General features: G+C 34.6%; 2 protein-coding genes across 7 annotated transcripts; both read right to left on the bottom strand.

Moving 5' to 3' along the window:
- Positions 1 to 1,083: 1,083 nt before the first annotated feature.
- LOC133033018 (uncharacterized) lies at positions 1,084 to 1,813 on the bottom strand. Its single transcript, XM_061107542.1, has 2 exons — positions 1,618 to 1,813; positions 1,084 to 1,379 (listed from the first exon to the last, which is right to left on the bottom strand). The coding sequence occupies exons 1-2, from the start codon at positions 1,769 to 1,771 to the stop codon at positions 1,099 to 1,101; spliced, it is 435 nt and encodes a 144-aa protein (XP_060963525.1). The 5' UTR covers positions 1,772 to 1,813; the 3' UTR covers positions 1,084 to 1,098.
- Positions 1,814 to 4,003: 2,190 nt separating this feature from the next.
- Positions 4,004 to 11,067, bottom strand: LOC115716501 (calmodulin-interacting protein 111). Of its 6 annotated transcripts, none has more exons than XM_061107506.1 (13): positions 9,966 to 11,067; positions 9,770 to 9,848; positions 9,278 to 9,585; positions 9,066 to 9,209; positions 8,100 to 8,899; positions 7,116 to 7,320; positions 6,816 to 7,023; positions 5,996 to 6,435; positions 5,327 to 5,753; positions 5,161 to 5,241; positions 4,878 to 5,068; positions 4,599 to 4,787; positions 4,004 to 4,503 (listed from the first exon to the last, which is right to left on the bottom strand). In XM_061107506.1, exons 3-13 carry the CDS (start codon positions 9,572 to 9,574, stop codon positions 4,252 to 4,254), a joined length of 3,234 nt encoding a protein of 1,077 aa, XP_060963489.1. In that variant the 5' UTR covers positions 9,575 to 9,585; positions 9,770 to 9,848; positions 9,966 to 11,067; the 3' UTR covers positions 4,004 to 4,251. The 6 variants fall into 6 exon arrangements, with proteins under 6 accessions (XP_060963489.1, XP_060963487.1, XP_060963492.1 ...); XM_061107504.1 differs by having other exon boundaries at positions 9,770 to 9,802; XM_061107509.1 differs by having other exon boundaries at positions 4,594 to 4,787; positions 9,966 to 11,062.
- Positions 11,068 to 11,676: the final 609 nt, after the last annotated feature.

Here is an 11,676-nt window from a genome sequence, read left to right as displayed (position 1 = left end):
GGCCATGCCAGCCTTGGGACTATTAGGCCTTAAAAAAAAATATATATATATGTATTTTCAAAAATTTTATGTTTTTTTTTTAAAATTTTGGTCCCCTAGGTTGGTGAGCCTTAAGTCGATGCTTAGCCCGCCTTAGCTCAGGCTCGACCCTTGCTAGATGGTCCATCAAGTGGAAAGGATCCAACATGAGTGAAGGTAACAATAACACTTCTCCAAATTAGAAGGACCAATAGCATAAGTGATTGATCTTAACAATGAAAAATCTTTAAGATCTCTGCTTTGAGTGTCCAACCTATCCACATAGAGAACTATATCAGGTAAGCATTTCTTTGTGACATTCTTTACTAAAGACAAGATTTTTTGCTTAGTGCTTTGTTCCATTGCAGCTACCTGAAGTATCAAAAGCCCTAATCTTGACACCATCCACTGTTCAGACAATTTCTTTCACACTAGTTGTGGAGGGTCTAAATGCATAAATTGGGATCTTCTCCAAAAAATGGAGTTTATGGTGGCACTCTTGCCAACACATGTTTTCCCAATAACAAATGTGTTTAAGGAAAACTCCAAAACATCATTCCCCTCTATTCAAGTTGGAAAGCCTTAGCCTTTGCATTTTCCAAGCTAAATTCTTGGCCAGCTTGCCTTCCCGAAATAAGCGCCAACCTTAAAGAACCTTCCTTGCTATCGAATCTTCAATCGAGCCACCTACTATCTTAACTAGTCTTAAGTACTTCACCCTTAATTGTTGAAACTTGTTTGTCCACTCTCTTTTTCTCTTCCTCACTTAAGCTCTTCTCTCAGTCTCCTCCATCTGAATTAGTTATAGTGATATTACCATTGTCATTGCCATTGCCACTACCAGAGGAAGCACATATAGTCTCATTTTCAGTATTATCAGTTTTTCATCTTTTGTTAAATTAGAGACTATTTTCAATCCCTTCTTCATCATCATTACCACCATTCTCAACAAAGACTCATATTCTCCATAATAGAGCAGAACACAAGAGAAGGAAAAAGACACATAATCAAGCCATGAGAAGTGTTGTTGCTAAACAAAGACTCTTGATATAGGCTCCATTCAGGCTTGGGTTGATTAACCTAGACCAACTTTAGGGATGTCATAATGCTTTGCTCACTCATGTTAGCAAGATACTGATTGAAATCCTGAATGCTATCACGATGAGATTTGTTAGCAGTCTTCGCCAATCTCTGGTTATCGATTCTCTCTCTTTGTTCTATGTATCTTTTCTCAGCAGCTGGCATATTCTGATCATAAGAACTGCCACTCTTTCCTTCTTCACTCGATTTGTTGTTGTTGTTGTTGTTGCTGCCATCGCTATCATTGATTTCATCCTCCTCAAGAATGCCACTTCCACCACCTACATAATTCATAATATGATAAATATCCAAATAGCTATAAAAATTTATAGCAAGAAAGAAAGTGTTTTCACAGCTTCAACAGGTTATAGGGCATAGCATAGGCCGATTAAACGATTTTTAATTCATGTAAAACGATTTCTGCGATCAATTTCAAGTGTTGAACATAGAAAAATAGGGAAATAACAACCTTGAACAACAACAAGAAGAAGAAAGAAAAGTAAAGACAAGGTATCATACCAGCAGTTGAAAGATCATCTTGTTTGATTACAGAGTTTTGATCTTGAAGAAGCTTCTTATGTTTCTTCTTTTTCTTCATACCGCCAGCCTTAACATCGAGAGCCTTTCCCTTGAGCTTCAGCTTCCCAACAACCACATTATCATATGCTGACATGTTCACTGCCAGGAGGATCGTATGATACAAACAAAACAAACAAGAAAAAAACTGTTACCACCATATAAAGAACTAAGAAAATCAGTTCATTTCAATGTTATTTCACATAATCACAACATTTATATTATATATTAGTGTAGAGTGTGGTCTAACAAAATCAGTTCCATAACATAACATCCAGCAAAATCACTCACAAACCACCATCAAAATTTCGCATACTACTAAACCTAAACACCCAATTCGAGAACTCCTATTATTAAACAAAAATGTAAATAAAGTTAAATATGACAAAACAAGAAAACTTAACACACTGATAGCCTATGGATTACCTTTTTGGAGAGGTACAATATAAGAAGTTACAATTTTTGCCTACACCCATATAATCTATAGTTAGAAGCATAATCAATAAGATTATGAAACTTAGTTCGATGATTTATAAAAAGAAAATTGGTCACACAAGTCAAATTTGTCAAACTAACAATGTGAAAAACTAAAATTTACAAAATAACTTCACTTAATTTACTCTATGCGACCATGATGCTTCCTAAGAATAAGAGATAAAGAGCTAAGAGAGAGCCAAAAAAAGATCTTTCGTGCATAATCCTGCATAATCTCGAATGTTATCAGTTCGAGTATTTAGACCAAATAATACAATGTGAAGGGCTCAAACGAAAGTTACCAGTTTGACATGACGAACAGCAACTCTCCGATGATTCGCTTCTTTTAGAGCTTCAATGGACTTAAAATTACCATCCAAACATTCTTCATGCATAATCATTAACTCCTCAGCTACCTATAACCCACAAAAGCTGAAAATATGAGTATTAACACTGAATAATTTAAAAACATGTATGCGTTTAGAAAGTCAAAATGTAATTCGATTTGGATACATTCGATTTTGATGTAATTGGAGGTAATTTCATAATTTATTTGTCTGATCATGTAATTATACTATAACAATATAATTAGAGGTCATTAAAGAGTTCTAATTACACTCTTCAATTCTAATGGCCTTCTATGAGAATCCAGTGTAAATACAATGTGTAATTACTAAAATCTTTTCATTTTATATATAGATTACTATAAGATATTAAGAATTCATATGCAATTATCATCTCATATTTTAAAGTGTGTTTGGAAATCACAGTATAATTAGATTTGGATGTAATTAAATGTAATTATACAATTTGACATGTTTGTCTAATCATTTTATTTCATTATAACTGTATAATTATTAAAAAAAATCATTTTAAACACTCACTACTAAAAAATATTATTTTCTCACTAATTATTTTGTCAAGAATTCATATCCAAACACACATAGTGTAATTACTTAAACTCACTAATTAGGACGGTGAGGATGATGATAGTGATAGCGATGATGAAGAACAAGATGTTGGTGTGGGTGATTCATCGAAAATGGCAATTACGGTTAGCTCAACGAGGACCTTAGAAAATCATGGGTCAGAGGATATGCAAGTAGATGATGAGCCCAAAGCCACACCCTCACTTACAAACGCTGCAGTCGAAGATGACGAATGGGTAGTGGTCGGGCCAAAACGGGGTAAGGGAAAAAGAAACTAGGTTGGTTTGTTGAATGAATCTAAAGGGTGATATATATTTATACAAGTTATTCTTTTCTTTTTCCAATGGAAATGAAGGTTTAGTTTCATAGTCCTACTCTATTTATAGAGCTAGTGCATTATTTAAATAGCTTTTTGTATAAAAAAATTTTGTACCTGGTGATCAGTTTTGGTTCTCAATTTTTGTGTCTGGTTTATTGACTTTTCAAAAAACCCTTCATTCTTTAGTAATTTTAATTCGAATATGGACATGAAAGAAATGTATAAAGTAAGGAGCAACATTCTTAGTTTGAAATGATTTACAATGTAATTGATACAACACTTATCATTAGTAATACTCACCAATGACAAAATTGTGTTAGAACTATTTTGATCTTGTCCTTTGTAAAAGTTACTAATTACAAATAAGATTTTGAACTTAATTTTAAATATTTTTCAATTTTAAGACGAATAAATATAAAAAAAAAATATAATTAATTTTATTATAACACTTTTATACGAGGTTATTATTAACTTTTATTTTACAAAAATATTAATTCAAGTATTATTTTAAAAAATAAAAGTACAATTAGTAATTTTTATAAAATATAAAATTTAAAATAGTATTTTAATAAGAAAATCACATTTTGCATTAGATAAGAGAAATAAATGAACAAGGGAAAACTAATACTACTTTAGTATTGGGTTTCAATCGAAACCCAATGCTATATGAAAAGTATAGTCAAGCAAAATCCTCAAGTGGGTTTAGGAATAAACTTTAAAAGAAAGGACTTCTTAACTTAAAAAAAATATTAGGTAGTTCTGATAATGGCTGCAAAACTCACTCTCTCCCCTCACCTGCCTACTGTTCTATTCTAATCACATTATGATTCTTCTAGCAGAATAACCAAGCTCATCTCAGACATTGGACCACATCTTACAAGAATATGAAAGTAATCCATACTTCTTTCTCATCACTAACTTGTGTTGTGTTGTATTGGCTTGATCCTTTGATATGATGGATGTGTGTGTAACTTCCCTAATTAAAACACACATTCCAGCTATACATAGGAAGATAGAACAACAACCTGCTACCAACATTGCAACTACCCGAACAAGCCTCCAGGCAGCCGACAACGAACAAACAAAGCTATTGCTATCATGAGACTCCTGTATTATCAAGTAGTGAAAAAAGACTGTGAGAGGTAGTTTGCAGATTATGATAAAGCCGCAACGAAACATGAAATAAAACAAGTTTACCGCACAGGAAGCCAATTTGATCTACTCGAGTGTTCATGAGATGCTTTTTTCTCTTTCTCTTCCTCACCACGAGAAACAACAAGCCGTTGAAACTGTTCTGATAACTCCTGATAAGAATGGATTGCTGTTGGCTGCACTTGTTTAATAGAATCCTTCAAATGTTGCATCTTAATCTCTGAAGCATCAAGATTCTCCTGGCAGCATGAATTACAAAGAAACAGTAAAATTAAAAACTTAACAAATATAACTCAAAGGAAAGAATGGAATATAATCATCTAAACAACCTCCATAGCTTTTAAAGCAGCCTCCCTGCAGATAAATGATATGTCAGCCCCAGTAAAGCCTTCAGTGAGAAAAGCAAGATCCTTAAAGCTCACATCCGAACAACATGGACTTCTTCTTAAATGGATGCGGAATATCTCTTCTCGGTCAATCTCATTTGGAAGCCCCACATATAGCAGCCGGTCAAAACGTCCTGTCCCAAACATTTATTGATCACTAGTTTTATTATCTTTGTGGGGATAGAAATAGTGCAAGAAAAACAGCAGTGTCGAGAGAGAGGATAACCTGGTCTGAGGAGGGCAGAGTCAATCTTGTCAGGCCTATTAGTAGCAGCAATAACAGTAACATCAAGTCTTTGGTGCAAACCTGAAGCCAACAAAGTTTATCTGTAAACTAAATAGCAAACTCAGTGTAGATTAAACATATCAGAAACCAGAGATTCACTACTAACCATCCAATTCTACAAGGAGTTGACTCATAACCCTATCTGACACCGAAACCCCATCATTATCCTTTCCCCGAACACCAGCAAGACCATCAATTTCATCAAAGAAAATGATGGATGGGGCATTGGCCCTCGCCTTCGCAAACAGAGTTTTCACAGCCTTCTCAGATTCACCAACCCACTTGCTAAAAAGTTCTGGACCTTTAACAGCAAGAAAGTTCAATCCTGCTTCAGAAGCTACGGCACGTGCCATGAGAGTTTTACTGCATCCAGGAGGACCAAACATCAATATTCCTGATGGTGGACGAATCCCTATCCGTATAAAAGCATCCTTGTGCTTTTGAGGCCACTCTACAGCTTCCATTAATTGAGACTTAACCTCACTTTGACCTCCAACATCTTCCCACCGAACCTTAGGAAGCTCAAGTATTACCTAGAAGTTCAACAAACTGCAATATTATCAAAACTTTTGGCTTTATGACAATTTTAAAGGCTACACAATTATCATTTTTAGAGAGATTTGATTTGCAAATTACACACTGAGGACAGTAATACTGTATTCTTTAAATATAAGTAAGATAGTAACAATTCAGAACAAGATTTTCTTTTCTTTTCTTAAACTATGATAACATAAAAAATCTTAATGTTAATTTAAAGTGTAAGATCTAATTGTACCTCTCTCATGGCACTGGGTCTAACTTTCATTTTAGCCTTCATAAAATCTTCAAAACCCACTTTTAACATACATTCTTCTTTAATGCCATCACCAACATCATGTATGTTATCATCCCTTGAAAATGAAATAGATGAAGATGCATAATATGAGTAATCCCTAGACATGTCCCTTGTATCTTTTAAGGAATCGGATTCTGCTACATTATCAGAATCATCATGGTGAATAGATGTTCCATGCACGTTATCACAGGTGCTTACTACATTGGCATAGCGTCTAAGGCAAACCAAAGCTGCCTCATTGCAAAGGGTAGCTAGATCAGCACCTACAAAACCATGAGTAGATATAGCAAGGTTCTGAACTTGGATATCTGAAAGTGAATGCTCCATTTCACTTAGAAGACAAAGCAAGATATCCAACCGTTGTTTTGGAGATGGAACACCTGCATTAATTTTAAGAAGAAAATAAAACAGAAACAATTAGGTGGGGAGAAAGTAAAGATATTCACTGGTAAAAGACAAGAAGTAATGACCATGGTAGATTGTCTAATTTAGTAACAATATGTAGAATACTTTTTTACATGGTGTGAACTCCTTGATGATTTTGTAATGTCAAAGATTCAGAAAGCTCAATTGGGAAATAATTTATTTATGAGCTTCTAATGTTCCACCTATTATGAATTAATGATTGTGTCACTTTTCATGATCCTTGACTTAGTTAGATTGATAATCAACTAATAAACGTCTTGTTTCTTGAGGGGGGAGAGAGAGAGCAATGTAACACGGAAAATCTACTGCTAATAAAATAAAGACTATGAATCACCTATCTCTATTTCTCTGTCAAGTCTTCCAGGCCGTCTAAGTGCAGCTTCGATACTATCAGGCCTATTGGTAGCAGCAATTACAAGGATCCCTTCATCTCTACTGACCCCGTCCATCAAATTCAACAACGTAGCAACCATTCTTTGTGAGAGTTCCTCTCCACCATCTTTTCTCGCAGGTGCTATGGCATCCAACTCATCAATGAATACCTGTAAACAAAACCAATTATAGTAATCATTTTACCGATAGTTAACAAACAAGAAATGATAAATTTTGTTCAGCGATTTTTGTCAAGTCTAACCACAGCTGGTGCAGCTTGACGGGCTGACTCAAAAACTTCATGCAAAGCTTGCTCGCTTTCTCCATAATACTGACCAACAATCTCAGGTCCATTAATAGAGAAGAGATTGACACCAGCATCACGGATGCAAAGTTGAGCCAAAGAAGACTTTCCAGTACCCGGGGGACCGTGAAGAAGCACTCCTTTTGTAGTTCGTAAACCAAAACTGAGTAGTTACATCAATGATCAATACTCAAATGTCAAATACAAAAATACAAAAATGCATTTAGGAGAAGAGAAAAACAATAAATTGATAACATACTACAGGACAGAATTAGCTAATATATCTTCAAGATGAAAAGATAATATATTTACCATAAAAAACTGCTGATTAGTTTTCATAAGGACAGAAGTAGTGAATGCAAAATATGAAGATTTAAAACACTTGAAGTACAAAAGTGTACATTTATTTGAACATGAAAGTTCAATAAATCTGACATTTATAATGTTACATTCTCTGTAATGCTTGAATGATTGTACAAGAACTGTCGCGAAGCTATTACATTTCAATAAATATAACCACTTTTATTGTTTTTATTTAACTTTTCTATGTGTTGTAAATTTGATTCCATTCCATTCTTATTGTTATTCTCATTCTCATTCCTATTCTTATTCCTATGTTTTCATTCCTTTAACCAAACACCACCTTAATATTTTGATGATGATGTAATCTTAGAGATTGACAAATTTTGACCCTACTTGTTTTACATGACAGTGTTTTGCTTATAATTGAATAGTTTAGAATATATGCCCAGGATTCCAAACTTCTAGTATTACCATGTGCTCAGTACTCTGTTGGGACCTTATTTTTAGCATCCTAAACTATCCAGAATTTCCCGAAAATGTGTACGAACAGGACTGTATGGAATAATACTAGTTCAGCTCTGTAGCCATTCCCTATAAAACTATACCACACAGACTCAAGTTAGAATAGCATAAACATACCTAGATAGAACGTTTGCTGATGAGGAAACAATGATATCCTTTAAAATTGCGTATTCGTTCGATAATCCACCCAATTGTGACTTCCTATCTCCCACATCAGTTTTGACAATTGTAGGTTCAAATTCTATTGTAGTAATTTGTCTTTCAAGGGCTTTCGGTGCCAGTTCTGATGGTAAAGAAAAGCATATTTTTGTCTCACACTTCACTATAAAGGCATCATTGGAATATTTGACAGAGTTAGAAGCTTCATCTTGGAGACCATCACTCTTATATGTTATATAGAAGTTATCCTTATCTAATAACATTCTAGCAGCAACTACTCGGAAGCTACATAGCTGTGAAATAATTGGCATGGTCACAAGATTTCCTCGAAGTAAACATCTAGAAGACAACCAAGTACTAGCACGTGTTTCAAGAATCCTTCTAACATGTTCATCCCCTAAGAACTTCGTAATGTCATATGAATCATCAAACACAGCCTTTAGGTTATCTAACTTTGTTGTAGAATCCTTATATGTAGATGAGGACGACGACTGCTTAATATTCGAAGAGCTCAACTTTAACTGGTTCCTTGGTGTCTTAGGAGATCCAACAACTCCATTTCCCATATGATCATAAGGTGTTTCACCTGAATTTGTGTTCCTTGCCACCATATTCTTAGGGTGCACCAGCTCTAGAAATAATTCATTGCATTCGGGTATATGACTTTGTACAGGATATATAAATACAATGGCTCCTAATGAAGGATTCCCCATTGTGTTTGAAAGGCTTGAAGATAGCTTGATTTCATTCTTTGCAACCTGAAATGAACATTTTCAAGAATCCCAAAGAGGTAGAACATTATTAAAAGGTCAGTCAATTTGAGTACCTAGGCAAACATTACAAACCTTTGTGACCCTTAGTATCTATTGTGATATAAATAACAGAATTATATAAGAAATAGTAAAAGGGGATCATTGCTCAAACCTTACTGGATGAACGAATAGTTGCAAGAGCAAAATAGTTTCCTGCTTCACCAGTACATTGATCAGCTAAATCACTACCAAATTTATTTGCTAAGGAGCTAAGAGGAAAGCTGCGTGAAAATTTACTATTGGAAGGACATGACACCTGCAAAAAGACAATTATTTAAGTATCATTCCATCTTCATCAGTTTCATTGAATTGTATGATGATTACCGATACTTTAGAGTCTGCTTTGAATGAAGAGGCAAGTATGGAGGAGTGAGAAAGCCAAATTTGGGATCCTGGAGAAGCATTATGTTCAATATCAGCGATCCTACCAATGAAAGCGTGTTTTGCTATGAGATTAGGATATTTGATAGAAGCTTCTTGGAGAATGGTGATGAGATAGTCGTCATTGGTTTCAAAATCAAGAGTTGAGGAAGGTGTTTGAGGAGATGAATTCCGATCAGGGGCTGAGATCCTTGATGGGGTCTTGGATTGCTTCTTATTCTTCCCCTTTGAAGAAGGCATGTCTGTTTAATCTGTTCCCAAATGAAGATTGGAATTCCAAGTTTCATTATAAATTAGTTCATCATTTGAAACTTGACATATTCATAATGATTATTAACACATTACATAAATTCATATTATTATAACGTTTGAAAGGGTAATAATAATAATAATTAATTAATTATCATAGAACTACTACTACTACTTATGACAAACCTGACAGAGCAGAACAACTCTAAACTCTATTCTCTATACAAAACAGAATCAAAGTCAAATATGATGATGAAATGAATTCCTATACAAGAATTAAAAAACAAATGAAGTCAGTAAGTAAAGTAAAGTAGAGTAATGGTGGGTGGCTCTTCTTCTTCTGAACTATTTTTGACAAGAGAAGAAAGTCAGTAGTAAGTACCTGTCAATGTCACTGAACGGCAACGACAACGGCAACGACGGATGAGTCAATAATAATAATATATTAGCTTGTTACCAAGAAACATCATTTCAATTTCAAACCTAAGAATCTCTACTCTCTCCTTTTTAATACCAAAGAAAGAATCTCACAAAGTAGCTCCGGCTCCCGACCCGACCTGAAGAAAATTGGTCTCTGTGCATCCTAAGGGCCCTTTTTTGGTATGAGGTTTCATTTGATGGGAATAGGTTTAACATTGCGGAGAATGATGAAGGGAATTGGGCTGGACCATTTGTGGGCCGTTCAATCCAACCCGGCCCGCCTCCTTTAATAAATATATATATATTTTACATTTTGATTTTCCTAACCTAGTAACCCTAATAAATAATAGATCCATCCCTCATTTCTCTCTATCTCTCTATCTACTAAAATGAAACCCTAAGAGACTAACAACACTCTCTCTCTCTGCTCCTTTACTTAACTCTCTCTAAAACACAAGATCCACCAGACCACCATGACTAGAGGTCCATATCTAGACCTTCACGGCAGCACCCAGCAAGCCATCGAGTCAACGTCAACCATCGCAAATAGAGCCACTGGCAGACGGAGACCTTCAATGCCTTATTTTAATTTCTGTAACTATACTTATTTTTATACGATGTGTGATGCCCTTGGAATAAGCAAGCCATTCTATATTATTCTTGGAATAAGCTTCTTCCCAAGAGTAGAGAGAGACTTATGACTAGATTTTATCCTGATGGTGAGGCAACTCTAGCGGGGTTGGCTTGTAATTTATCAACTCACTTAGTTAGTTATCACAGGAATTTTGGTCATAGACCAGATGGGACAAATATATGTTTAGTGTTTGATTCTGAATCAAACAAGTGGATGTCAAGATGATCAATTTACACATATGATTAAAAAAGCCTATGTGAAAATTACAACAGAGCACCCACCCCAATGTGTGATACAAACTGGACATTGAACTACATTAAATGAGCTATCAAAAAGAAAAACAAAAAGTGAAACATTTACACAATAACCTATATGATAATATTACAATAACAACAACAACAACATTAACAAAAATACAAAACAGACCTTTAATTGGTCTCTCATGTATACATAGACAACCATCAAAGCGGTATCATCTCGAACCAGACAATTCATTTGGAGGGATGTGTGTAGTAGAGTCAAACTGTGATTTCCAACCAATATTTTAAAGTAGGAGCATTACAAATAGGGGATTTAGTAATATTCTCAATTTTATTAGATATTTACTTATTAATGAAAATATCATTATTAGTTTTCTTGCACTAACGATTATTTTAATCGAAATTTTGAAAATCTCACATTTCTGATAGTGGTACCCCTTTGTGAAATGTGGCCCGGACCAATCTCGAATTTTTTTTTGCCACTAGTCACAATCAATTTGTACTACTAAGAAATGAATATGAAGAATGGTTTTGGGTTAAAATTTGTTGAAATGGCCCCCAAATTAAAAAATTGAAAATATTGTTTTTTTTAAAGGAAATTTTAACAAGTTTTTTCCTTACTCTTACACTCGTTAGTTATCTGTTAAAATCTCAACCTACACATCTCCAAAGATCATGAAATTTCACGGGGCCTAGCCAAGACCGTTGTGCATCACTTTTCTCTTGGACACGTTGAGAGAAAAATTAGTTTTCTTGCACTAACGATCGTTTTAATCGAA

The sequence above is a fragment of the Cannabis sativa genome, unplaced genomic scaffold, assembly GCF_029168945.1.
Source record: "Cannabis sativa cultivar Pink pepper isolate KNU-18-1 unplaced genomic scaffold, ASM2916894v1 Contig2, whole genome shotgun sequence".
Lineage (NCBI taxonomy): Eukaryota > Viridiplantae > Streptophyta > Magnoliopsida > Rosales > Cannabaceae > Cannabis > Cannabis sativa.
This window is presented reverse-complemented; position numbering and strand designations above follow the sequence as displayed.